This window comes from Camponotus floridanus, unplaced genomic scaffold, assembly GCF_003227725.1.
Source record: "Camponotus floridanus strain SB8 unplaced genomic scaffold, Cflo_v7.5 scaffold24, whole genome shotgun sequence".
NCBI classification, from domain to species: Eukaryota; Metazoa; Arthropoda; class Insecta; order Hymenoptera; family Formicidae; genus Camponotus; species Camponotus floridanus.
Genome location: NW_020229370.1, coordinates 2,188,155 through 2,214,540, shown reverse-complemented (window position 1 = coordinate 2,214,540; position 26,386 = coordinate 2,188,155). Strand labels below are relative to the sequence as shown.

Here is a 26,386-nt window from a genome sequence, read left to right as displayed (position 1 = left end):
TAATTCTAATATTATATTCCAATATTATAAAGAAATATTATAATAAGCATCGATGATCGAAATATCAAAATATAATCTCTTGTACTCTCTTATGCATAATCTGTTTCAATTTTTAATCGCAGTAATGAATGATTGCGATTCGATAAAGATTTATCGTTGCATTACAATTTCATGTCGTTAATTAATTTTTAATTAATTAACATTTATTAATATTCATAACAAATTATGTTTCAAGAATAATCATAATCGTGTTCAACAAAAAAAATTATAATATACGAAGCGTTTCTCACCACTACTTTATTACTCGAGAGTCACTGTGCGAATGATGACAAAGCGGTAACGTATAGAGCCCTATTGTTTATATTTTATATTGTTAAAGTCGAACGTCGTGTTATCGATAATTAGCTGAAATATTTTATTGTAAAATATACATTGTAAAATATACATTAACGCAGAATATTAAGTTAAAGAAGTATTTTAATTTACTGATTAAAATTGATTATTCATTCAAAAATTTTTCACGGAAACTTTTGTTATGCTAATTATGTGCATCCATAATTCGATTGTTTTACTTCGCGTTTTCTCACATCCCAAATTATATTTAGATTATCAAGTAGAACGATAAAGTAACAGGGATGAGGAATATTTGTGTTCTAATTATTAAAATAGTAATTATTGTCCGTAAAAATCGCAATTATCAAAGTGTTTATTTAATATTTTAAATCCCTATAATTTCATCGATTTTCGATTAAATTGTGTATTTAGAAAAATTAAGAAAACTTAAAGCATTGAATCGAAATATATTTGATTCTAATATTATATTTTAATATTATAGAGAAATATTGTAATAAGTATCGATGATCGAAATATCACAACATAATCTCTTATCCTCTTTTATGTATAACCTGTTTCAATTTTCAATCGCGGTAATCAATGATTGCGATTTGATAAAGATTTATCGTTGCTATACTGTTTCTTGTCGCTAATTAATTTTTAGTTAATTAATTTTTATTAAAATTTATAGTAAATTATGTTTCCATACTAATTGTAATCATGTTTAGTAAAAAAATTATAATATACAAAACGATTCTTACCACTACTTTATTACTCGAGAGTCACCGTACGAATGATGACAAAGCGGCACCATATATCGCGCTACTGTTTATATTTTATATTGCAAAAATCGTACATCGTGTCATCGATAATTCGTCACCGAAATATTTTATATATTATGAAATATACATTAACGTAAAATATTAAATTATGTAAGTATTTAATTTATTGATTAAAATTAATTATTGATCATACAATTCACGCAGTTTTTGTTATGCTAATTATTTGCTTCTATAAATCGATTGTTTTACTTCGCGTTCACTCACATCCCAAATTATATTTAGATTATCAAGTAGAACGATAAAGTAACACGAATGAAATATATTTGTGTTCTAATTATTAAAATAATAATTATTGTCCGTAAAAATTGCAATTATCAAAGTGTTTATTTAATATTTTAAATCCCTATAATTTCATCGATTTTCGATTAAATTGTGTATTTAGAAAAATTAAGAAAACTTAAAGCATTGAAACAAAATATATTTGATTCTAATATTATATTCTAATATTATAGAGAAATATTGTAATAAGTATCGATGATCGAAATATCACAACATAATCTCTTATCCTCTTCTATGTATAACCTGTTTCAATTTTCAATCGCGATAATCAAGGATTGCGATTTGATAAAGATTTATCGTTGCGATAAAGTTTCAAGTCGCTAATTAATTTTTAATTAATTATTTTTATTAAAATTTATAGTAAATTATGTTTCCATACTAATTGTAATCATGTTTAGTAAAAAAAATACAATATACAAAGCGTTTCTTACCACTACTTTATTACTCGAGAGTCACCGTACGAATGATGACAAAGCGGCACCGTATAGCGTGCTACTGTTTATATTTTATATTGCCAAAATCAAACATCGTGTTATCGATAATTCGTTACCGAAATATTTTATATATTATAAAATATACATTAACATAAATATTAAATTATGAAAGTATTTAATTTATTGATTAAAATTAATTATTAACAAACAATTCATACAGTCTTTTGTTATGCTAATTATTTGCTTCTATAAATCGATTGTTTTACTTCGCGTTCTCTCACATCTCAAATTATATTTAAATTATCAAGTAGAATAATCAAGTAAACGGATGAAATATATTTGTGATTCTAAATATTAAAATAATAATTATTGTCCGTAGAAATCGCAATTATCAAAGTGATTATTTAATATTTTAAAACCCTATAATTTCACCGATTTTCGATTAAATTGTGTATTTAGAAAGATTGAGAAATCTTATAGCATTGAATCGAAATATAATTGATTCTAATATTATAGAGAAATATTGTAATAAGTGTCGATGATCGAAATATCACAACAGAATCTTTTATCTTCTTTTATGTATAACCTGTTTAAATTTTTAATCGCGGTAATAAATGATTGCGATTTGATAAAGATTTATCGTTGCGATACTGTCGCTAATTAATTTTTAATTAATTAATTTTTATTAAAATTTATAATAAATTATGGTTCCATACTAATTGTAATCATGTTTAGTTAAAAAATTATAATATACAAAGCGTTTCTTACAACTACTTTATTACTCGAGAGTCACCGTACGAATGATGACAAAGCGGCACCGTATAGCGCGCTACTGTTTATATCTTATATTGCCAAAATCAAACATCGTGTTATCGATAATTCGTTACAGAAATATTTTATATATTATAAAATATACATTAACGTAAAATGTTAAATTATGAAAGTATTTAATTTATTGATTAAAATTAATTATTAACAAACAATTCACACAGTCTTTTGTTATGCTAATTATTTGCTTCTATAAATCGATTGTTTTACTTCGCGTTCTCTCACATCTCAATTTATATTTAAATTATCAAGTAGAATGATAAAATAAACAGATGAAATATATTTGTGATTCTAAATATTAAAATAATAATTATTGTCCGTAGAAATCGCAATTATCAAAGTGATTATTTAATATTTTAAATCCCTATAATTTCATCGATTTTCGATTAAATTGTGTATTTAGAAAGATTGAGAAATCTTATAGCATTGAATCGAAATATATTTGATTCTAATATTATATTCTAATATTATAGAGAAATATTGTAATAAGTATCGATGATCGAAATATCACAACATAATCTTTTATCCTCTTTTATGTATAACTTGTTTCAATTTTCAATCGCGATAATCAATGATTGCGATTTGATAAAGATTTATCGTTGCGATACTGTTTCATGTCGCTAATTAATTTTTAATTAATTAATTTTTATTAAAATTTATAGTAAATTATGTTTCCATATTAATTGTAATCATGTTTAGTAAAAAAATTACAATATACAAAGCGTTTCTTACCACTACTTTATTACTCGAGAGTCACTGAACGAATGATGACAAAGCGGCACCGTATAGCGCGCTACTGTTTATATTTTATATTGCCAAAATCAAACATCGTGTTATCGATAATTCGTTACCGAAATATTTTATATATTATAAAATATACATTAACGTAAAATATTAAATTATGAGAGAGAGAGGGAGAGAGAGAGAGAGGGAGAGGGAAAGAGAGAGAATCGTTATTGAGAAAACATGCAATATATAATATGATCTGAATATAAATGACATATATATATATATATATATATATATATATATATATATATATATAATCTGAATATAAATGATAAATAATTTATAAACTATTTACCGGTAATGTTGCTTAGTACGTGGCCCAGTGCTTTTTAGACTTGCTTTTCCTCTCCTTCGCTATTTTTTCGTTGCACTCACTTTCACTCCTGAAAACAAGATTAATTAAGATTAGTTAATTAAAATTAGTATACACAAAAATCGCGAGACATTTTGCACGACATTCCCGATCGCGTAGTAATTACAATTAAAAGTTTAGCAAGTACTAATTATAATTATCATAGCGAATTATGTTTTAATACTAGTCATAATTGTGTTTTATCGTTAGAGAAAAAATTTAATAATATACAAAGTATTTCGCACCTTACTCTTCGAATGTTGCCGTGTGAATGATATCAAGACCGTACATGTAAACACAACAGCATTATACGCCGCCGAGGCCGACCGTGTTATTATCCATTCACTGCTTATATATTTTACGTACTTTAACATATACACGAAATGTTAAAGTGTCTAAAAGTTTTAGATTACATGGATTAATTAAATAATATTTGTTAATTTCATGTATCGCAAAGCTTTTTATTATGTTAATTATTTCGATTTATGATTCGATTGTTTTGCTGTGCGTTTTGATTCTAAATTAAATAATTAAATTTTAAATAATTGAAAAATAGAACGAGATAAAGCGTCGCGGGAATTATATTTTATTCTATAAATATCATTAAAGTAATAATTGTTCATAAACAATACGGACCACAAATGTTTATCAAAATATCTTCGTGTATCATCATTTGTGTAATAATAATTATGTCGCGCGCGTCTATTAATAGTTTTGATTATCATATTATAAAAATTATACGTATATTTCTCATAATCGAATATTCTTATTATTATCGATTTATTTATTCGCGTTTTCTCGCGAATTTTAAATCGCGATTTATTTTGTAATTTAATTGTTGATTTACATTGAAGCTCATTTTATTTTTTCGTATTTTGAATATTTCCTTTGATAATCTACGCAAAATGCGCTAGTAATGCAAATATTTTCTTCTACAATCGAAGAAATGATCAATAATTTTATTAATGACTCTTTTAATCACGATTATATATATTTACGTTACATAAAACTTATTAAATTCTATTATCGCATATCGATTATTAATGATAAATGTTGCATAATTAATCATCGCTAATCGGGCTTGTCTGAACTATATAAAAATTTTTAGTAAATTTTATATTATACGTATATTTTAGAGACATTTTCTGTATTAAATTATTTTCTGTTTTAAATTTGTGTATTAAATTATTCCATGTAATAAATAAAAATTATTTTGTATTAAGTTTCAAATTATATTTTGCATTCACTTTTGTATTAAATCCTGTATTGAAAGAAAATAAAAGTAAAATTAAAAAAAAATTTTTTCCTCGTATCTCTACCTTACAGAGGCATTTGCTGGATGAGGTTTGAGTACTCTAATGAACCTAAGAGCTATGCCGACAGTAACTTATAATACCGATATTCATATATGTAGACTATTTTTATATTTAAAATAATCTTAAGTATGATTTTAGATCGCGTCTTGAGATTCCGATCAGTTAGTAAAATTTATGTAAATTACTTACCATATATCTCATTGATCCGTTATTTAAATTTTCTTTCTTTCTCTCTGCTCTCTTTGTTGTTTCTCATGGCACTTGTACTCATTCAAATTCCTCAAAGCACTTGCGCTTACTCGCGCAAATATTCGCAATTGCATTTAAAAAAGAAATTCAACAATATACGAAGCGTATCTGATTATTACTTCAATTTAAATAAATTATTATATACATATATATCGCGATAAATGTTCTCGAGGCGCACATTTCACGTAATTTATTCATTTAATCAAGTAAGAATCATAGAAACAAAAATCTAAAATAATAAATTATAGTTGATATAAAATTGATTTTTATAAGAAGAAATTATTACTTTAACGATATTTATAGAATCAAATAAAATATAATTCCGTGATACTTTATCTCGTTCTATGTTTCAATTATTTAAATATAATTTAGATTTAAAACGCACAGCAAAACAATCGAATCATAAATCAAAATAATTAACATAATGAAAAGCTTCGTGATACATGATTCCTTTAACAAATATTATTTAATTAATCCATATAATCTAAAACATTCCTAGACGCTTTAATATTCCGTGTATATGTTAAATATACGTAAAATATATCGGCAACGAACGGACAATAACACGTTCGGCCTAGGCGGCGTATGACGCGTTGTGTTTACATGTACGGCCTTGATATCAGTCGCACGGCAACATTCGAGGAATGAGGTGCGAAATATTTCGTATATTATCAAATTTTCTCTCTAACGATAAAACGGAATTATGACTAGTAGTGAAACATAATTCACTACAATAATTATAATTAATACTAGCTGGACTTTTAATTGTAATTACTACGCGATCGGAAGTGCCGTGCAAAGTGTCTCACGATTGTTGCGTATACTAATCTTAATTAATTAATCTTAATTAATCTTGTTTTCGGGAGTGAATGTGAGTGCAAACAAAGAAAAGAGAGGAAAAGCAAGTCTGAAAAAGCATTGGGCAACGTATTCAGCAACAATATCCGGTAAATATAAAAATTATTTATCATTTATATTTATCATTTATATTCAGATTATATTATATACATGTCATTTATATTCAGATCATATTATATATCGCTTGTCATTTTCTCAATAACGATTCTCTCTCTCTTCCTCTCTCTCTCTCCCCCTCTCTCTCCCTCTCTCCCTCTCTCTTTCTCTCTCTCTCTCTTTTTTTCTCTCTCATTGTAAATTATCTAAATTATTTAAATATTTAAGTTATATTAGTATAACATATATATAAAATATTCTGGATTATCTTATTTTAATATGCTTAAAATATCTATAATAAAATACTCTCGTATTAATTAATACTTTTATATAGATAATAATATTTCATAAACTGCTTCACAATAATATATTATTTAGATATTTTATGCATAAAAGGTTCCATAATAAATAAATTGTTTAATAAATATTCAATTTTAATCAATAAATTACAATACTTCTATAATTTAATATTCTGCGCGTGTGTATTTTATAGTATATAAAATATTTTGGCAACGAATTATTAACACGGTGTTCTTTGGCAATATAAAATGTAAACAATAGCGCGCTATGTTACGGCTTTGTCATCATTCGAACGGTGACTCTCGAATAATAAAGTAGCGGTGAGAAACGTTTCGTATATTGTAATTTTTTTACTAAACACAATTACGATTAGTATTGAAACATAATTTGCTATAAATATTAATAAAAATTAATTAATTAAAAATTAATTAACGACAGAGATCTAATGAGAAAGAAATTCATTTGCCAAAAGAAAATGGCCAGAATCAACAAAAAGTAAGTTCAACTGGTCTGAAGAAAAGCTTTACATTCAATAGTACGTAATATCGGACACTTATTCACTCGGTTAGGGCACGCGATTAGGGAATGTAATTAGGACACGTAATTAAAATATACATGATTAGAGATAGGCTCTCCTCGAATAATTTCACTTAATTGAGAAGTAGGATTGTTAGAGCTGTTCATCACCTGATTATTGATTTTTTTAAATTTTCCTTTCAAGAAGTAGAGGATTGTTAGGACTATTAGATAGATTAATTTAGATGATTAATATGTTATATTATGTATTTTTAAAGAGTCATGAAATGTAGAGTTAAATAATATTAGAGGAAACAGATTAATAAATATTGCAATAATTATATTATTAATATTAAAAATTTTTAGGAGATCAATATTTTTTTGAGTGTTTTTTATTTATTTGAGGATAAAAATTAAGTTGTTAACAATAATTTTTATAGTAATACGAATTTTTTATATTTATATATTTTTATTTATTATTAAATAACATTGAATATACAATATATAAATTCCAAAAGATACATATAATATGCATATAATATATATATTATAATATTATAATATTATTATGTAGTTTCTTTCAATAAATCCAAAAATAAATTACGTTAGTAAAGCAATCGCAGAAAAATTCAAGATTGCAATTTGTCTCGCTAACGAATTAATTAACTACGCATGTGGAATATTCAGATATATTTTCATTTAATAGAATCATCGAATGCATTATTTTGCGCGTAATGCAAGATATGTAATGTCATTCTCGCTTTTCAAATATAAAGTGACATTACTCCGGAATCATGCGCGCATACATAAACGCACACATACATACACATCTATCATTGTTTCTATGGAATAAACATGTCACTCATTTTTTTTAGCCGTGTTATCGATTCTTTTAAAATCCGAGATGTGACATATACGTTGAAGAAAAACATTATTCACGAAATAACAAAGTATTATAGAAACATATATCGACATATTGTCAAGTCTTGATGATCGATTATTACCGATGTTAAATGAGGTCTAAATCTAAACGCGCGCCCATCCGTTTTAATGCCAAAATAGTATTAACAGCCTTAACCCACCGCTTCTTAATGACATATCGCTTCAATCGATGCTTCTGAATCGGATTCTCCAGAGCGGCTTCCAGCCAACGATGCTCTATAAGTTTTTCCGCGGACGGTCTGTCCCTACGGTTTAAGAAAGCTAGTCAATTTCTCGATTCATATTCATTACGTTGGGAATCGCAAATAAAGTAGGCAGATGAAAATCAATTATTCTTCTACGATGTGTTTGCGCATATCGTGATTTATATTAACACAACAGATTGACATAAGAAATACGTGCACAGATACATATTACTTTAATTCTAACGCGAATTTAGTACGTCATGCTTGGTAAAAAATATCTAAACTTAGTCTACTTTGAATATATATAATTCTCGTAATTAATGTTATTTTAATATGCATATATTCGAATGTTATTTATAATTATAATAATAATAATAATATGTTACAAATAAAAATCTCGCACTTGAATACTTAACAATTTTTTACAAAAGTTTACAAAAGAATGTTAAAATTAAAATAAAGAATCACTAAGAGAAGCTGTTACGCTATTTTTGTGTTGTTAAAAGCATTACGATAGAATATTAGTTTGCAGGAAATTAAATCGTTTTGTAAGCATTTCGAAGAAAAGTAAATAAACAACTTATATCGATGAGTACAAAAATATCGATTTAAGGGTGTGCCGATGGCGCACAAGAAAAATATAGAAACTCTCGTATTTTTTTTTAGAAATTTCGACTACATAGATTTTATCAAGAATTTATATGAACTTTTCAATGTAGCTTAATTTAATAGCGCATTGAAATCGTGGGTTGCCTTTGTTAATCATATTTAACTTTTCGTTTAATATATGAATCCACTACTCGAACATTTAATGAATAAAAAGAGTGCAATCTATATTTCACAAACTTTTATACGCATATTAAAATTTTATAATATTTCAAATGTTACAAAATTGTAAGAGTTTATCTCATTTCTCGATCGCGTAAATAAATTTGTAAGAAATAGATGCGAATCCAACAGATTTAAATTATAATCGATAAACTTAGGACTGAGCAGGGTATATTAAAACCCTGCTGCTTTATATTATTCGCACATTATTATTTTTAATGATTTTAATGACATTTAAGAAATATTTTCTCTCTTTCTCTGTTTTCTTCACAATCTTGTTAAAGCTTTGCTCGCTGCAAACGTATTGAATTATGACATCAGAAACCATAAATTTTGTTCTTACGAAATAAAGCTGGTTTGCCTCGTATTTTACCACTCGTCTTTGATTTTTTGCATCAGACATCATAATTCAATACATTACACCAGTGAAATATGCACATACACACACGCATAGACCTACACATATTCATACATATATACGCGTACCAGAAATCTTATAAATTTATTTATTTAAACAAAAATTAACAAAACATGTTGTCAAAGTTACATGATATTTAAAAAAAATAAATGAATTATAATGAATTAAAAAGGAGAGATTTTTGTAAAATTAAATAAAATATCTAATCTTTTAAAATTAATCAAATTAATAAAATGTCTAATCTTTTTAAATAAAATATTTATTAAATTGCTCGATTATTATATCTTCATCTAGTTGCAATATAAAGTTTACTTATGTAAAGCTCCGTAATCATTATTTAAAATTGAGATACATAGAAAGATACAGAAAGAAATTCAACAATTGCAAAATTAATTCTAAATTTCAGAAAATGAATTCCTCATCGAATTCTTTGAGATTCGTTCACCTTCAGTTATATTATTGCCCCAGACATCATATATATGTTTCATCTCAAGTGCCAAACTATTTCAACAGCTCCAAGAAACCAAGCAAACAAGATTTACGATCGAAGAGAAACGAAAATTGTGCGATATCTGACTCGAAACTCATACCAGGTACAACGCTCAACGAAATATCGACGACGACATAGATGACGCGACATCGGGAGATTTCTCCTTCTGCTGCTTCGACTGGAAGTACTCGGCCAGCGAATTCATCGTCTTCCTGGCGATCGTGCTGGCCGCGCAATCCAAGCTCACGGACTTCCTGCCGGCGCCGGCACTACAAGATATGGCGGTGACATCCTCCCATTCCCCCAACAGCTGTAACAGTAAATCCTTGGTGCTCCCAGGCTCATTGAGGTTGAGATTTTTATGTAGGTCCCGCAAACTCGATATTCTTGGCACGTCCCTGCTGGTCTCGCCCAAAGGTCGCTTCACACGTGGTCGTCGCCAGGGAGGTGTCAAGTCCATCTCCTTGTCATTCCTGACCGAAGACGCCTGAAAGGACGTTTTCTTGCCAACCGTTTTCCCATTCAACTTCTCCTCGATCGTCGTTCGCTCAAAGGAATATTTTCGATCTTGTCTATGTCCCTCGGACGTCTCGCCATCGCTGATACTTGTTCTTCTCAGAGCTACAAAGACATTTTCAGGATTCGTGTCGACGTCGTGTCTGTCGAAGCTACGACTACTGTGAAAGGTCGTCCCGTTGAGCTTTCGCTGTCGAGTGATGCTGGATAATTTCTCCGTGATCTCATTAGTCTCTTTATCGTTGTCGGACACGGTCACCGTTACGTTGCTCTTGGAATACGTATTACGATTATTCCCGATATCGGGCCTCTTGCTGGGACGCTGCAGCTCCGTCACACGTTCGTTATCATCCTCGTCCTCGTCCTCGGGTGAACCCATGGCGATCGAACGCAAGTGTTCGGACAGCTTTATGATCTCCTCGGCCAGAGCAATCTGGCTGGCCGGATCGCGACGATTTCGCGCCGCTGTACCTTCGGAGGCTCTTCTTTCCAACGTCAAGCTGAAACTCGGCACGGACAATAGATGAGTGGGATAATTATCTCTGACAGGATCCATCACCTTTTCCGATAGGGTGCTGCTGCTGCGAAGACTGTCGCAGGGAGAAGGACTGTGACCTCGTAGAGACACCGATTCATCTTGATCATGAGATCGCGAATTTCTCGGTAACGAGTGATACGAATCGATCGTATACGGGCTGTCCGGATGTTCTCGCCAGCGTTCGACGAACAGCCTGAGATTGTCCTTGGTCATGTCCAGCTCCTCGCTGCTCTCGTCACGGATGATACCTACGATAGGATGATTTTCAATAAAGGCCATCCGTTTGGCCGCCGCCAATCCTGCGACTTCCTTCTCGCTCCTGGCCTTATTCGTTTTTCTCGCCAACCAGCGGTGCTCCCGACATTGCGCCGCCGTCATTCGCTTTCTGAAAGATTCGAAAGGCTCGTCGTGAGGAGGTGCTCTAGGCTTGATAGCGCGTTTCCCTTGCCGCTTAAAGACACATGTGTTCTGCGGTCCAAGAACGAACAGTTAAGACGAGGAATGCGGTGCAAAAAGTGCCCAATGAAGGTGCAGGTTCATATATCACGTGTATGTATGTGTGTGTGTGTCTGTATATATATGTACAAAATTCCAAGTACAAAACTGTCGAGAAATTAACTCAATAAGCGGGACATTATATGTTGATGTTACTTCATCGTTTGACATTTGGACGCTCTCGGGGCAATAAAGTTGTTGTCGAATGCAAAGGGAGTGAAATAATAATTGCTATATAGTAGCATCCGGAGCAATATACTTTTTGCTTAGAGTTATTAGGGATGCGGTCGTATTTCATACGTTGAATTATAAGATAGAATCACTTTTCTATTTTTTCTTTAGCGACCGGTAAAGTCATTTACCGATATTAATATATGTATTGATCGAAAAGTAGCTCGAAATAAGATAATAATGAGAGTCAGGATTAGGCATGATAAATACAGATTGCTTGTACCATACACACACCCTCACAACGAATGAAAAAGGGCAATTAGCATAGCGTGAGGAGATTTTGCACAACAATAGCGACAGACACATGAGATGGAAAAGGAAAAAAGAAGGCATGGGAATAAGAAAAAAATATTTATAAAAAACTACAGAGAAGTAGTATTAATTTTTTGCATCGCGAAAACATACTTACTCCTTGTCTTTCACCAGAACGCATCTAATGAAATCTTTCGCGTCCTCAGAAATCTCGGCAAAGGCTTCGTGATCAAAGTCATATTTCGCGATAGTGACGTTGGCCATTGTCTCTATATCTGTATCACCCATAAACGGCGATAGACCGGACAATCTACAATATAAACAATTCTATATTTAATTTTATTTATCATTATTATTTCATTTCTGTATTTAATTATTATTTAATTATTATTTCATTTCTGTATTTAATTTTATTTATTATTATTATTATTTAATTTCTGTATTTAATTCTATTTATTATTATTATTATTTAATTTCTGTATTTAATTTTTTATTTTTTATTATTATTATTTTACTTCTGTATTGAATTCTATTTATTATTATTTAATTTCTATATTTCCGAAGCTTGTTACTATTATCGATTCTTGGATGATAGAAATTTAAGCATTTATCGCATGATGAGAAGCAACTTTTATGTAACTATAGATATGACTTATACTTACAAGACGTAACAGATAACACCTATACTCCACATGTCCGTACCGAATCCAATGTGATCAAAATTTACGACTTCCGGAGCAACAAATTCTGGTGTACCGAATAACACTTGCAACTTTTTATTCGGATCGTATTCCCTCGCTAAACCGAAATCTATGATTTTAATTCTATTGCCTTCCTTTGTCAGACACAGGATATTCTCAGGCTATACATAACAAAAGTAAATTTTAAACAATAATTAATTATAACAAAAAGAAAGATTCCTTAATCAATTTAAATTGATAATATATAATAAATAATTATAATAATTATAATAAGTAATTATAATAATAATTATAATTATTTGTTATAATAATTTATTTATTATAATAATAAATAATTGTAACGAAAAGAAAGATTCTTTAATAAATTTAAATTGATAACATATAATAAATAATTATAATAATATGAAAAAGAAATAGAGATATTTTTACAAAAAATATAACTGTCAAATAGAAATCTTTGTATACAGTTGAGAAGTATCTTCATATAATGTAATGACTTACTTTCAAATCGAGATGCAAGATTTTCTGACTGTGCATAAATTCCATCCCCTCGCATATTTGGCGCATAAAAATGGCGCAGCTGCGTTCCGTGAGTACGAAATCATCATCTATTACTCTTTCGAAGAGCTCGCCGCCGTCGATCCTTAAATAATGCAAACTTTGAGTAATTCTGCAGAAATTAATTAATCTCTCTTTCATGATTCTTACGCACAAGAAACGTACAATTCTAAAATAACATATATCTGTTTCCCCGTATCAATGGCGTCGTACAGCTGAATCAATCGCGGGTGCTGCAGGCGTCGCATGATTTCGACCTCTCTCTGCACCGCTCGTCTGTCCTCCTTCTTTATGACGTTGACCACTTTCGCAGCGAGCATCAAGCCGCTTTTTTCCTTGCATCGATAAACAATGCCGAATTTTCCCCTAAAATTTAAATAAAAGAAGCAAGAAAATCAATTAAAAATAGCTGGAAATTTTTTATTTATATTTTTGGTAAATATTACACATTTATTTTTAAATTTGTTATGCTTTAGAGAGAATCTCGAGACTTTTGTATTAGACTTTGTATTAGAATTTTTAGAACGTAGAATCCTTGAATAGCAGGAAGTTATATACTCGTAAAAAATGATAAACACCTGCCAAAGCCAAAGCTTGTATGTCCGCGTCCCTGGCTAACATAGCATAATACAACATACTTGTCACGAAGCCAAGTCAGTGTGTGAATCATTGAGTTAGCGTACGTATCTAACTCAACGAGTGTCTCGCCAAGTGCATTTCTTGCATTTTATTATTTCATTCTCTTATTATATATTAATTATTAATACACTTAGAAACGTAAATAATTAATTAGAATTAATTAATTAATTAAAAAATTAATTGGCGCTGAAAATAGAACAATTGTTGATTAGAGGACCTCCTTTTTTTCGAAGACAGGATAGTTGAATCTTTTGCCGAAGATTCTTTCCTCAACTTTCATTATTATTATATCAAATGTTTAATCTCATTTAATTTAATCGACATTTAATTCCATCGTTAAACGATATGAACATCTTGGAAAATAAAAGGAAGCGAAAATAATTCTAAACGATTTTAGAGGAAGAAAACTTGAAAACTCATCTCTGATTTTAATAATCAAATGTATTTTGCGATTTCGATTTTCCTTAATTTATTCTGTGATATAATCATGACTTATGTTATTTAGATCTGTGTCTACGGGAACGAAGCACACGTGGACGACCGTTTCATTGTCAAATAACATTCCAACGTCGGCAAGTCAGCCGAGTTCACCGGTGTCAAGAGCGGGCAGGCACAACGTCTGATTTGACATACGTACTCGGGAGAGAAACGAATTATTTATAGGTACATCGTAGGTTCTTGATCGCTCATACGAGAATAAAACCACGCGTGTTTATCGGCCATGCGTGCATTCCTTATCAATTCGCACCGCATTCCGCAGACGTGCACCTGTGTATGAGAGCGTGATAACGATTCGCATACGCGACTTTGATATGTAACTATACTCTGTCGTTATTATGTGGAAATCGGCCAATGACTTTAATATTTTCATATATCATCGAATATATTAAATTCAAGCATTGAAGCATGAGAGAGCGCTCTTTAATTATATAAGGTGTTAAATATTTTTTTTGAATCACCACTTTTGATCCAAATTTGATTAATGAATATCGATTAATATTTTGATTGAAGGCAAATTTATGTATCCTAAATATTATACTATCTTTCTTCTTGATTTTTTCCAAATTAAAGAGATATATGTAATCAAATATAGGAAATATCAAAAATTATAATATTAAAAATTATAATAAAATTATAATAATATTAAAAATATTAAAAATTAGAATAATGGACTACAATATAATTATCATTAATGTCAATATAATTATCATTTATTAGAGTCAATCTAACTATCATTTGTCGACTTTCAGAAAATTCCGAAAGCGAGAGCCTCAAGGATGGATCATCGATCATATCGAGAGATTAATTTAGCTGATCACGCGTGATCGACATATCGTTGGCATGATGTTCGATATCTATATGCATCCGTTGATCGACGAATTTAATCACTCACCGTCCGAGCTCCGCCTGGATGTCATAATCGTCCTTGAACTCGACTCCTCGACGTACCGTCACATCTCGATAGGGGAAGCTGGGCTCGATCTCTGAAAATAATCGTAAATGCAACAATAATCGTACGTACAATAAGAAGAATGCAAAAAGTGACTCGCGCGAATTTTAGATATATCAGACTCATTTTTTTCCAAATTTTTGTTGACTTTTTATTCAAGTTCTACAATTTAATCCTTTTTTTATTAATTATCTTTATCATTTCTCATCTATTTATTTTTTTAGTATCGTATTTACATGTGTTTTGGTATCCTTTCTTCTTTGATTCTTCGTAAAATCAACGAAACTATAATTTCGAAAAATCCAAAAATTTAACACGCGAAAATAGCTTCTATATGTTTATCCGAGCCAATGGAGGTGCTGTGATTTGTGCGTAAATGTATGTGTCTCTATTAGAATTGAACGTTAAATGTATCGACTTTGGATCCGGCAGCGGTTCATGAACCGTGACAGCGACATGATTGATGAATAGAACGTACATGTATGTAAACGAGATTGTCGCTGGCTGAATGATTCGCGTCGTTCTACTAGTACGCGCGCTCTTCGCGAAACGCGCTTGCCGTGTGTTCCTCGACGAAAGATTCCTCGGAGAAACACCGAGAAACTTGGAAGCCGAGTCCTCGAAATCCTTTTGCGACGGAAATTCTACCTCGTTTTTCATTCTCTTACCTCCCACTGGGTCTGACTCGTCCACGCGGATCATGTTGCTCGAGCGATCTCGCGACGAATCGTCGCCTTCTCGGGGAGCGAAAGGAAGAAGCGAGATGATCTCCTTCGCGAGCGAGGATCGCGAAGGGAATTTTCGGATCTTGCACTCGTTCTACGTCGATCTACCTCGAATCACGGGCGATTATGGACTATCCGCGGCTTTCGTATCACACGGGCCGAGGGACGGGTGTCTCTTCTCTTCTTCTCCTGAGCTGGGACGGATTTAGATTTTCGGCGGACGCCGCGGGATCTCCTGGTTGATCACGTGGTTGCCGACAATCTCGAGATGGTGGGGTAAAATAGCTGGCTTTGTCTCTCTCTCTCTCTCTTTCTCTTTTTCTCTTTTTCTCTTCTTGTACTAGATATTTATTTAATACACATAAGCGTCTTGTATTATAACATTAGTATAGGAGCGACGAGTAGCTGAGACAGCAAAATGATTACCTGCCACGTGAAAACTCCCGAATTCAAGTCCCGGTATAGCATAAAAATTTTCTGTGATGCTCTTCATGTACGAATAGATACGGTGTGAATTTAAGGATGTTTTGTACCTATTTTCAAAATATTGAGAATTTAATGAAAATTACATATGTTTCGAATTTTCAGTATAATTTTTAAATCGATTCACTAAAGCGTTCACAAGTTATAAGGATTTTAATTTGCACCGAATTAACATGTATTCTTATGGGAAATCACGTCGATTCAAATGACAAAACACATGGAAATAATATTCAGAATTTGTTTAAAATTTGCAAAAGTTTAGATACAGAGAAAATATTTGGTCAAATAATATTATACAAGTATTAATTGGTTAAGAAGATATTAAAGTATTAAGATATTTAAGTATAATTTAATGAAGTTAGCCATGTATCTATCACAAGACGAAATTCTCTGCCAAAAGTTAATCATTTTGATTAACAAAATTCGGAATATTTCAGTAAACACGCAATAAATATTAAAAAATACATCTCTGCACTGTAGCTAAGATCAAATTGTAATGTTCTACACAATTTCTCAAAATACACAAAAAGTGGATATATTCGTCAATATTGATTTTCAGCTACTTTTTGCTGGGATGGTACGTACAAAACATCCTTAGATACTATGGACATGATGTAAGAATGATTAATTTTAATCACATTGCGCTCGTTATGCCACATGTATATACAAAAATATGTTAAATTTATAGCATGAGAACGGCTGGAGCATGTGTACACATCATCAAATGTATGTAGCAATCATACTTGTGAAGAAATCGCTATATCTATCTCTATACGTATGCATCATGTCCATAATTTTCAAATTCGCGCGATATCTATTCATATATATATATGAAGAGAATCAGAAAATTTTCATGCTATACCGGGACTTGAATTCACAAACTTTCACAGGAGGCGATCACTTTGCCGTCTTATCTATTCTTATCTATTCGCAGCTCCTATACTGCTGTAATACAACTACAAGATGTTAAAATTTATGATAATACGTGTCGAATTTATCTTTATTTCTATATCACAAATTTTTAGAATCATTAGAGTATCTTCATGCACGTAAGATATTTTATATCATTTTAATGATGCGACATTAAAATAATATAAAGCATGTAAGAAAATTTTTCATTTCAATTCGATCATATCTAATAATTAATAAACAATGGGAAAAATATGTTTTGATATAAAACATTAATGGGATACAAATTACATGTTTGGCCCAATTATAATCGTGCTCTGTAGTGACCTGTGAATTCCTGTGATCTGTGAAGAAATAGATTTGTCAAGTTAAATTCACATAATCATCTTAATTAATTAAATTCAAGGATAAATATAAAAGCAGAAAAGCATTTTTCGTGCACGCTCAATTTATTGATGCTTCGCATGTATATTTTTAAAAATGTATGTTAATCTGATAAAACTCTGATTGTCACGAATTGTAGATGTAAATTGTAGATTATAAGTAAAACTGCTTTAAAATGGAATACCTAAATTATACGGAATAACTTTTTATAAATTACTTTTTAATATTTCTTTCAATATTTCTTTCATACACGTATTGCAAGAGTAAAAAAAATTAAAACAAATTTCAAAAGACTAAAAAGCATTTTTCTAATTTATTTAAATTTTAACTAATATATACCATACCACCAATATATACCACCAAATGTTTTAATTAGACCATCAATCACGAAACGATTCTGCCTATTGAATAAGCCCTGATTGAATCGATTTAGATTAAAAATAAAAAAATATATAATTAACTTTACAGTATTTTAATTTCTTAATTATAAAAAAGATTAATCGCCAAACATTTTAATTAGACTATTAATCACCATCAAACGATTAGATAAGTTTAATTATTAAAAAGTGGTCCGACTAACTACAGAATTCCTTGCATCAGTAAAGAATGGCCGCATTCAGCGGATTCAACCGCTAAGTAACAATCGAACATGATTGGTTTTTACTTTCAGATCCGGCCAATCAGTGTCGAATTACATCAGGAAATCTAGTAATATTGCTCAACTGTTGAGCCAGTTTACTCTGCCAGCACTGAAAATATATAATATACGTAACGTGCACTATAGAATTTGTAGTACTGGCAGTAATTTCGGAATACGGCCTGAGTCAGCTGAATGCATTGGAATGTACTGTACACTGCGCGATAACGATTCATTCCCTGACCCCTCTCTCGCGGGGCAAGGGGAACGTAGAAGTGACCAATCAGCTGGCAGCGTGGCAATGGCTGATTGGTTAGAGGCTACGCTCCCCTTGCCTCGCGAGAGGGATCGAGGAACGAATCGTTGTCGCGCAGTGTACGTTTCATTAAGTCTGTTCTTTTCAGCTGCACTGCTGCACTAGTGCAATAAGTTAGAAAGAGACAAACATGCTTTCTTTCACTCTAATTGCACTAGTGCAGCAGTGCAGCTGAAAAGAACAGACCCATTGGTAACACCACGTGCTTTCGACAGTTCGTCTAACATTGACGTTTTTATTTTTCTTTTGTGTCAGTGATTTTTATTAATTAGATAAATTAGAAACATGATAAGAATTTTTATTTATTATATTTTTGTTATACATATAAAATATATATTACATTAAAAATTTCGGAATTATATAAAGAAATAAATTACTCGAGGTAATTTTAGGCTGGAATAAGTTTAAATAATACATACGATTAGAATTATTCTATCATTTTATGCGAAAAATAATAAAGTTGATAAATTAATCGTATTTGATTGTTAAAGCAGTTTTATCAATTTAAAAAATTGTCATACAAATTATTTCAGTGTCGAAGAGCACTATTTAATACTCGACGAACAATATTAAAATGGGTTACACAGCAGATCAGGATAATGATAGTATAGCATCTGATCTTCAGAATAAACATGATATTTGTATTGAAAATGAACAGGACAAGAAGAAATATAAATGTACTTATGCCGAATGTCATGCTGTATTCCTGCGACCTTCTAGATTGCAAAGACACATACGATCGCATACTGGAGAGGTATTTGTTACAAATGTGAAATCGAAATAATTATTTGTGTATAATAACATTTTATAACTTATTTTATTTAATAGAGACCTTATAAATGTGATCATCCAGAGTGTACAAAGTCATATACCAATTCTAGTCATTTGAAAAGACACTTGGAAACACATAATGCCGTAAAGAAAACATATAAGTATGTACATATATATCTATATTATAATTTAACTTATATATACATGTATGTTATTCTTATAAATTTTTTTGTATCTATATTTTATTCCTAAAAGTCATGCTTAATGTTATTTTATTAAACTTAGATGTCCACAATGTTCATTGTCAATCAGTAATCTTCATAATTTGAAACGTCATTACAAGAAGATGCATAGCAAAGATAAAAAAATGGATTGCAAAGAATGTGGTGAAAATTTCAATAAGAAGAATCAGTTAGCTGAACATCAAACTATACATTTTGGACCCATGACTTATAAATGTGATAAATGTGTCAAAAATTTCACAAATGTCAACAAATTTAAACGGCATAGAAAGGAACATGAAAAGGATCCCAAACGTTATCTTTGTCCAGTATCAGAATGCTCAGAGGTGTTTGATAAATGGCTATTACTGTGTGCACATAGAAGAGCTAAACATGTAACAAGTATGAAAAATAATATTACAGAGAAATGAATTAAATATAATTTAGCAAATCAATGGATTTTAATACAAAAAGATGTATGTTTTGATTCTTGTTTCAGATTATAAATGCAACAATTGTGATAAGGTTTTTCTGAGTAAATTTAGATTAAGAATGCACTCCAAAATACATTCTGAGAATAGATTGGTTGTATCATGTCCATATGATAATTGTCATAAGACTTATTTATTCAAATCCAATTTGGAGCAACATATAAGAATCAAGCATCTTGGAGAAAAATTTTATTGTGACGTATGTTCTATAGGTCTTACATCAAAACAAAAGTTGATAGAACATATTCAACGTCATGAACCCAAGAAGGAAAAAAAGAAATCAAATAAAATAGAAAGAAAGAAGAGAAAAGATGCTGGTATACCTAAGAAGAGTGTACTATCTGGATTAATTGGAGTAAACTTGCCTTACAACTTAGAAAAGATGGTGATAGAACGAGAAACAATGATAACAAATGATAACATAAAATGATCATATATCGAAAATATCTAATAAATATATAGACATTTATTCCTGAACATATTATAATTTGTTGACAACTGACAATTTGTTTAAATACAAAATAAAACATTTTATAGATTATTAACATTTATGCGAGCATGATGATTTAATATGATGTGTAGTAGTGTAAAATTATATAATATAGGTAAAATATTTATGTGGTAAAATATACCATAAATAAATAAATTTATCAATAAAATCATTTAAAAAAATAGTGTGGAGATAAAATATTGTTAATAAATATACAACAAATTAAATTTTCGAATATTGTAATTATGTTTTCTCTGTCTTTTCTTTTTATTAGATTGTATTGTATCGAAATGTGATTTTTTGGTAGACTCGATCGAGTAATGCGAAAGCGAATCTTAAGGAATATCGAGTAATTGGATTTTAAAAAAAACTCGTTAATCGAGTATACACTTGTGATTGGTTGGTAATGTTTCTAATCTGAAATCTCCATTACAGAAAACCCTATGTATATTTATTTTATACAACTATTGCATTTTCGAATGGTACTAGACGTCATTGACCAATCACAACCATTCTTCAGAAGAATAATTACGATTGGTCAACGACGTCTAGTACCATTCGAAAACGCCAATAGATGTATAAAATACACATCTAGTAAACTACCCTCGATCGGATCAAATCCGATCATTCGAAAATGCCATATGATTATTCAGTGTAGAGTGCATTTTTGATGTTTGGTTATAACCCGCTTTTAGGTGATCCCTGGAAGCGATACTCTGTGGACATTAAAAACGTGGACATAAAATACAAAACCAGAGTCCATGAATGTTCTCAGAGGGTAACACATATGTCCCTCTGATAATATAAAATATTTTGTTTATCATCTCCACTCTCCACAAATAAAATTTAATGTGGATTCTACTTACATACAATGTAGTTGTATATTTTATGCGAGAGAAAGAAAAATAGTAATTTTCTATAATTTTTATTTTTGTTTTATAAACTAAACGATTTCCACGAACACGTGTTTTTCAGGAAATTGAATTTTTTTTCCAATTATTTATATATAAAGCGTTAAAATGAGATACGCTCAATTAGTGATGGGTCCAGCCGGTTCCGGCAAGGTAATTAATTCATCAACTACCAAATTTTAATTGAATAATAATATATATATTAATGGGAGAAATAATTATTAATATCTATTGAATTTTTAATAGTCTACCTATTGTTCAATTATGCAACAACATGCCATTGATTCAAAGAAAACAATAGATGTTGTGAATTTAGATCCTGCAGCAGAATATTTTGATTACAAGCCTTTGGCAGATATAAGAGAGTTAATTCAGTTGGATGATGTTATGGACAGCGAATTGAACTTTGGACCCAATGGTGGACTTGTTTTCTGCATGGAGTAAGTTAAATCATTAATGAATTAAATCATTAAATTATCTTAATTATTTAGTTATAGATATATAAGAGAATTATTTTTTTATATAGATATTTAGTTGAAAATGCAACCTGGCTGACGGAAGAATTAGGTGATACAGATGAGGATTACATAATATTTGACTGTCCAGGGCAAATTGAATTATATACTCATATGACTGTGATGCGACAGCTGATAACCATGCTACAAAATCTTAATTTTCATATATGTGGAGTATTTCTGATTGATGTCCAATTTATGGTTGATGCACCAAAGTTTCTATCTGGAACTCTAGCTGCCCTTAGCGCAATGATAAATCTAGAAATTCCACATATTAATGTTCTTAGTAAAATGGATTTACTATCAAAGAATATGCAGAAGAAATTAGATGATTATATAGAACCTGATCCATACAGTTTATTGACAGATGCAGAAAAAGATCCATGGAACAATAAATATCGCAGTCTTACGGAAAGTATTGGTAGAATTATAACAGATTACAGTTTAGTACGATTCTTGCCATTAAATATTAAGGATGAAGAAAGTATTGCAGACATTAAATTAATAATTGATAACACTATACAATACGGTGAAGATACAGACATAAAAGTTAGAGACTTTGATGAACCAGATAATGAAATTGATGAATCTACTTAAAGTTAAAGTAAAACTTTATAAAATTCTGTACATAATTTTATATATTTAGTAAGTCATTAAAAATGTTACAAATATAATACTTTGTGTACTTGTATATAATTTATTTTGTATTGGTTTATAAAATTGTACAATAGAAGATATTTACATTTTAGAAATATTTCACCTATCTACATATAAATTCAATGTATTGAATACAAACATAAGACAACCAAAAGTAATGGTAGAGCCGTGCGCGATAATTGCGCTTCCCTCCCATCCCTCCTCTAAACGATCAGCGTCATGTTTTGCATTGCATTTACACAAAATTTTATCATTTTTGTGCGCATATTCTTGCAAGCAAGCCGTTTCCTTCTTATGTAGAATTGTTTTTATTATTTCAGAAGTTTCTTCTTCCTTGGTGACACTTGTAGCTTTGTTAGTTTTTTCCTCTTTTACTTGGTCTTCTAAATCTCGAGTATAATCACAAGAATACAATACATTGTCCACTACTGTTCCATATTCGCTGTAATTGAGTAATTCATAATGTTTAGTCGCCTGCAACAAAAATAACTAATCAGAAGAAGAAAAGGAAAACCATATCTTTTATTTCATTTTTTGCTTTCAAAATTCCATATAAATTTTTTTTTATTTGAAATATTGACAAATATGTTTATTCTTACCTCATCAAAAAATATAATTGCATGTTTAGAGGATGTAAATCCACAATTACCATAATTGGATAAAACTAAGTCACAGTTGGGGCCATTGCCAATAACAAAGGTTTTACGAGTTATGAAAGCTGGTGGATTAGACTTAGGGCTTAAAGAAAATAATACAGCTCTTGCTCTTCTATGACAATTTATTGTTTCATAACTCTCCCCATCTGGATTTAATATCTGATCTAATCTTTGTTGTGCTAATGCCTCCAACACTGGTCTTTCTAATAACTGGATACCTTCTTTAATGTTATAACCACAATATCTTGCATGAAATTCAAGATTATATTCCTTGGAACTATCTGTTACAGTCTTGCTATCCACTACATTCGTATTTTCATTTGCATCTGACACTTCCTGTTGATCACATCTCTCATCCGAGATTGTATTATGTCCCTCTTTCTCTTCTTTCACTTTAATAGTTTCAATTATTTCATTTTCTATACAATTATCATTGCTATTGTCTGTTTTTTCAGAATTTCTATGTTGTTCATCTTTGTCTATAGTGTTTTTTACAGGCAATATCAGACAATCTTGAGAAAATTGTACAGGATCTAATTGTGGTGGATTCTCATAATGGAACTTTACACTGCAAGGAACTTTTATTCGTGGACGACCTTCTAATCTCACTTTTGTACGAAATAACGGATTGGCAGTGCGCGCTTTACGCAGAAAATCCAATTTTACTGCGTGCTGATCTATTGGTTGATTAGCATATCTGTCCCAGAGTTTTATGCGTTCTGTCACTCTGCAAGAAGTTAACAGATGTTGATCTATGAAATGATTTGGATGATTGGGACACATCCATCTACCAATAGGCAAGGCAGTCAGCGGAGGATCTAAGCAATCCTGATGGAAATATAATGGACAATAGTCACATGCGATTAATGGAGCTTTCCTGCAACTACGTCCACATTCAAAACATAAACGAGCTGGCAGTGGAACCATTAAGTTGCTGTCCAAGCAATGACTTTTTCCAACTGAAAAAGAATATTATATATTAATTAACTTAAAGCAATTATAACAATAACTGATATTTCAAGATACATATATTTTTGTTACAGAAGAGAAAAAATAATGTCGTAATATCCTTACCATTATTGTACGATGAACTAAACTGTTTACCTCTCCTGCCAGATACATAATCCACTTTATTGCTTCCAGGGAACATTATAGGCAATTGTAATTCTTTGGGTAACTCAAATTCTCTTGGATTTACTAGAGAAGCCGCCAATGCTAATACTTCCAGTGCAGATTTTTTCTTTTTTTCATTTCCTTTGCTATCCAAAAGTTCTCTTTTAGAAGCACAACGGCAAGCATAACATAACCATTCTCCATTAGGAATATCTGTAGGATCCACTGCAGGGTAGCTGAAAGATAAGTTTTATAAAATTTTGGTATTTTTTTTAATAAAAAGATGCAATACTTTATGATAAATGTTACTAAATTGATTGAAATAGTCAAATATAGTTGTACCAAGTATAGTTGTACCATAATCACACTTACTGGCATTGTAAATGATAGGAAGCTGGACACTTATCGCAACATATAAGCTCTCCGCCATCTCTACAAGCATCACAGAAATCACGATTGTGACCGCGACCACGTCTCTTAAAATACGGATGCTTCTTCTCTTCCTTTTCCTTTTTTGTTTTAGCTGCCTTGGAATCTTCAGATATCGGTGGTGCTATGAGAGCTTGTATTTGCTAGTGGAAAGATAATTAAATTCAGAAGAAGCTTAGAATGATTTTTCAGGGACAGGGCCTGAAGAGACTGCAGATTTTTTTCTCTTTATCTTTTACTAAAGAAAGTTCTACATCATATTAACAGATTCATTTACTTTGCTTACCGGCATTAATCCGCCAATCGTTGGGAAACCATACTCGACGGTACTCATTTGGAATGTGCTAGTATTTTACAAATAATCAAGGAATTATCTCCTCGTTTCCCATCAATTAAAGTAGCTACTCTCTCTCATTCTACCATCATTCAACTCGTATATTTAGCAAGCATTATATGTATATAATATATATATATATATATATATATGTATATATATATATATATATATAACGTTTATAGTGACCTCTTGGATGGTTCGATTTTATATTTTTTAAAGATATTTATGCATCAATTGTTGGTCAAAAGATTTATGTCTAAAATTATGTATCTATTTTTTTTTGTTACAAACATTGCATTTATGGGTGCGTTCCGAGTTACGCATAAAGCGCGTAGACTAACCAATGCGCGCATTGGTCGCATTCAGCAGACTTCAACAGTTAGGCAACATTGGGTGCTTTCCATTTAGCAACACAAGTCGACACAAGCGTCATTCTATCTTTTTTCAATGAATAACAATAAACAAAGATAGAATGACACTTGTGTCGACTTATGTCGCTAAATGGAAAGCACCAATTAAGGTGCGGCCTCATTGACGCTAAAAAGTAGCGTCAACCATTGGTTGAACAATGAAGCAACTATACTTACCTCCTTGTTCAACCAATGGTTGACGCTACTTTTTAGCGTCAATGAGGCCGCACCTTTAAGGTGCAATTTCATTGACGCTAAAAAGTAGCGTCAACCATTGGTTGAACAAAGAAGTAAGTAGTTGCTTCTTTGTTCAACCAATGATTGACGCTACTTTTTAGCGTCAATGAAATTGCACCTTTACTATAGAGTTTTCGACTTGTCAAGTTGGGAGCGTCCCGTTTGACCACGTTGCGATTAACCACAACCAATTATATCGACCTGTGCCTAGGGTAACCAGCAACGATTAACCAATCAGAGAGTCCTATTTTGAATTGGC

The 26,386-nt window shown here is 30.8% G+C and overlaps 4 protein-coding genes across 8 annotated transcripts; 2 read left to right on the top strand and 2 right to left on the bottom strand.

Annotated features, from left to right (window-relative positions):
- Positions 1 to 8,211: 8,211 nt before the first annotated feature.
- Positions 8,212 to 16,365, bottom strand: LOC105256936 (myosin light chain kinase, smooth muscle). 2 transcript variants are annotated; one of them, XM_011267231.3, is made up of 8 exons: positions 16,104 to 16,365; positions 15,379 to 15,469; positions 13,512 to 13,712; positions 13,290 to 13,431; positions 12,750 to 12,949; positions 12,245 to 12,397; positions 10,156 to 11,494; positions 8,212 to 8,379 (listed from the first exon to the last, which is right to left on the bottom strand). In XM_011267231.3, exons 1-7 carry the CDS (start codon positions 16,135 to 16,137, stop codon positions 10,168 to 10,170), a joined length of 2,148 nt encoding a protein of 715 aa, XP_011265533.1. In that variant the 5' UTR covers positions 16,138 to 16,365; the 3' UTR covers positions 8,212 to 8,379; positions 10,156 to 10,167. The 2 variants fall into 2 exon arrangements, with proteins under 2 accessions (XP_011265533.1, XP_011265532.1); XM_011267230.3 differs by lacking the exon at positions 8,212 to 8,379 and having other exon boundaries at positions 9,818 to 11,494.
- On the top strand, positions 15,328 to 20,883 carry LOC105256934 (zinc finger protein 708). 3 transcript variants are annotated; one of them, XM_011267229.3, is made up of 5 exons: positions 15,328 to 15,499; positions 19,423 to 19,643; positions 19,718 to 19,821; positions 19,946 to 20,283; positions 20,381 to 20,883. In XM_011267229.3, the coding sequence occupies exons 2-5, from the start codon at positions 19,464 to 19,466 to the stop codon at positions 20,800 to 20,802; spliced, it is 1,044 nt and encodes a 347-aa protein (XP_011265531.1). In that variant the 5' UTR covers positions 15,328 to 15,499; positions 19,423 to 19,463; the 3' UTR covers positions 20,803 to 20,883. The 3 variants fall into 3 exon arrangements, with proteins under 3 accessions (XP_011265531.1, XP_011265530.1, XP_011265528.1); XM_011267228.3 differs by lacking the exon at positions 15,328 to 15,499 and adding an exon at positions 19,054 to 19,139; XM_011267226.3 differs by lacking the exon at positions 15,328 to 15,499 and adding an exon at positions 19,194 to 19,271.
- Positions 20,884 to 21,717: 834 nt separating this feature from the next.
- On the top strand, positions 21,718 to 22,906 carry LOC105256937 (GPN-loop GTPase 3). 2 transcript variants are annotated; one of them, XM_025409068.1, is made up of 4 exons: positions 21,718 to 21,735; positions 21,838 to 21,926; positions 22,020 to 22,213; positions 22,300 to 22,906. In XM_025409068.1, exons 2-4 carry the CDS (start codon positions 21,882 to 21,884, stop codon positions 22,883 to 22,885), a joined length of 825 nt encoding a protein of 274 aa, XP_025264853.1. In that variant the 5' UTR covers positions 21,718 to 21,735; positions 21,838 to 21,881; the 3' UTR covers positions 22,886 to 22,906. The 2 variants fall into 2 exon arrangements, with proteins under 2 accessions (XP_025264853.1, XP_011265534.1); XM_011267232.3 differs by lacking the exon at positions 21,718 to 21,735 and having other exon boundaries at positions 21,747 to 21,926.
- Positions 22,907 to 22,971: 65 nt separating this feature from the next.
- On the bottom strand, positions 22,972 to 25,596 carry LOC105256938 (PHD finger protein 12). Its single transcript, XM_011267234.3, has 5 exons — positions 25,430 to 25,596; positions 25,087 to 25,286; positions 24,676 to 24,950; positions 23,545 to 24,560; positions 22,972 to 23,419 (listed from the first exon to the last, which is right to left on the bottom strand). Exons 1-5 carry the CDS (start codon positions 25,475 to 25,477, stop codon positions 23,045 to 23,047), a joined length of 1,914 nt encoding a protein of 637 aa, XP_011265536.1. The 5' UTR covers positions 25,478 to 25,596; the 3' UTR covers positions 22,972 to 23,044.
- Positions 25,597 to 26,386: the final 790 nt, after the last annotated feature.

What these genes read in the sequence shown, in the direction of transcription:
- LOC105256936 (XM_011267231.3), bottom strand. Translation starts at nt 16,137, where the DNA reads ATGATCCGCGTGGACGAGTCAGACCCAGTGGGAG. An exon ending in CGAGTCAGACCCAGTGGGAG is followed by an intron (nt 15,470 to 16,103) that starts GTAAGAGAATGA and finishes GATTATTTTCAG; the next exon opens with AGATCGAGCCCAGCTTCCCC. An exon ending in ATATATGTTATTTTAGAATT is followed by an intron (nt 13,432 to 13,511) that starts GTACGTTTCTTG and finishes GCATTATTTAAG; the next exon opens with GATCGACGGCGGCGAGCTCT.
- LOC105256934 (XM_011267229.3), top strand. Translation starts at nt 19,464, where the DNA reads ATGGGTTACACAGCAGATCAGGATAATGATAGTATAGCATCTGATCTT. An exon ending in GCCGTAAAGAAAACATATAA is followed by an intron (nt 19,822 to 19,945) that starts GTATGTACATAT and finishes TATTAAACTTAG; the next exon opens with ATGTCCACAATGTTCATTGT. An exon ending in AAGAGCTAAACATGTAACAA is followed by an intron (nt 20,284 to 20,380) that starts GTATGAAAAATA and finishes TTCTTGTTTCAG; the next exon opens with ATTATAAATGCAACAATTGT.
- LOC105256937 (XM_025409068.1), top strand. Translation starts at nt 21,882, where the DNA reads ATGAGATACGCTCAATTAGTGATGGGTCCAGCCGGTTCCGGCAAG. An exon ending in GTCCAGCCGGTTCCGGCAAG is followed by an intron (nt 21,927 to 22,019) that starts GTAATTAATTCA and finishes AATTTTTAATAG; the next exon opens with TCTACCTATTGTTCAATTAT. An exon ending in GGACTTGTTTTCTGCATGGA is followed by an intron (nt 22,214 to 22,299) that starts GTAAGTTAAATC and finishes TTTTTTATATAG; the next exon opens with ATATTTAGTTGAAAATGCAA.
- LOC105256938 (XM_011267234.3), bottom strand. Translation starts at nt 25,477, where the DNA reads ATGAGTACCGTCGAGTATGGTTTCCCAACGATTGGCGGATTAATGCCG. An exon ending in TAGTTCATCGTACAATAATG is followed by an intron (nt 24,561 to 24,675) that starts GTAAGGATATTA and finishes ATTCTTTTTCAG; the next exon opens with TTGGAAAAAGTCATTGCTTG. An exon ending in CAATTATATTTTTTGATGAG is followed by an intron (nt 23,420 to 23,544) that starts GTAAGAATAAAC and finishes TTTTTGTTGCAG; the next exon opens with GCGACTAAACATTATGAATT.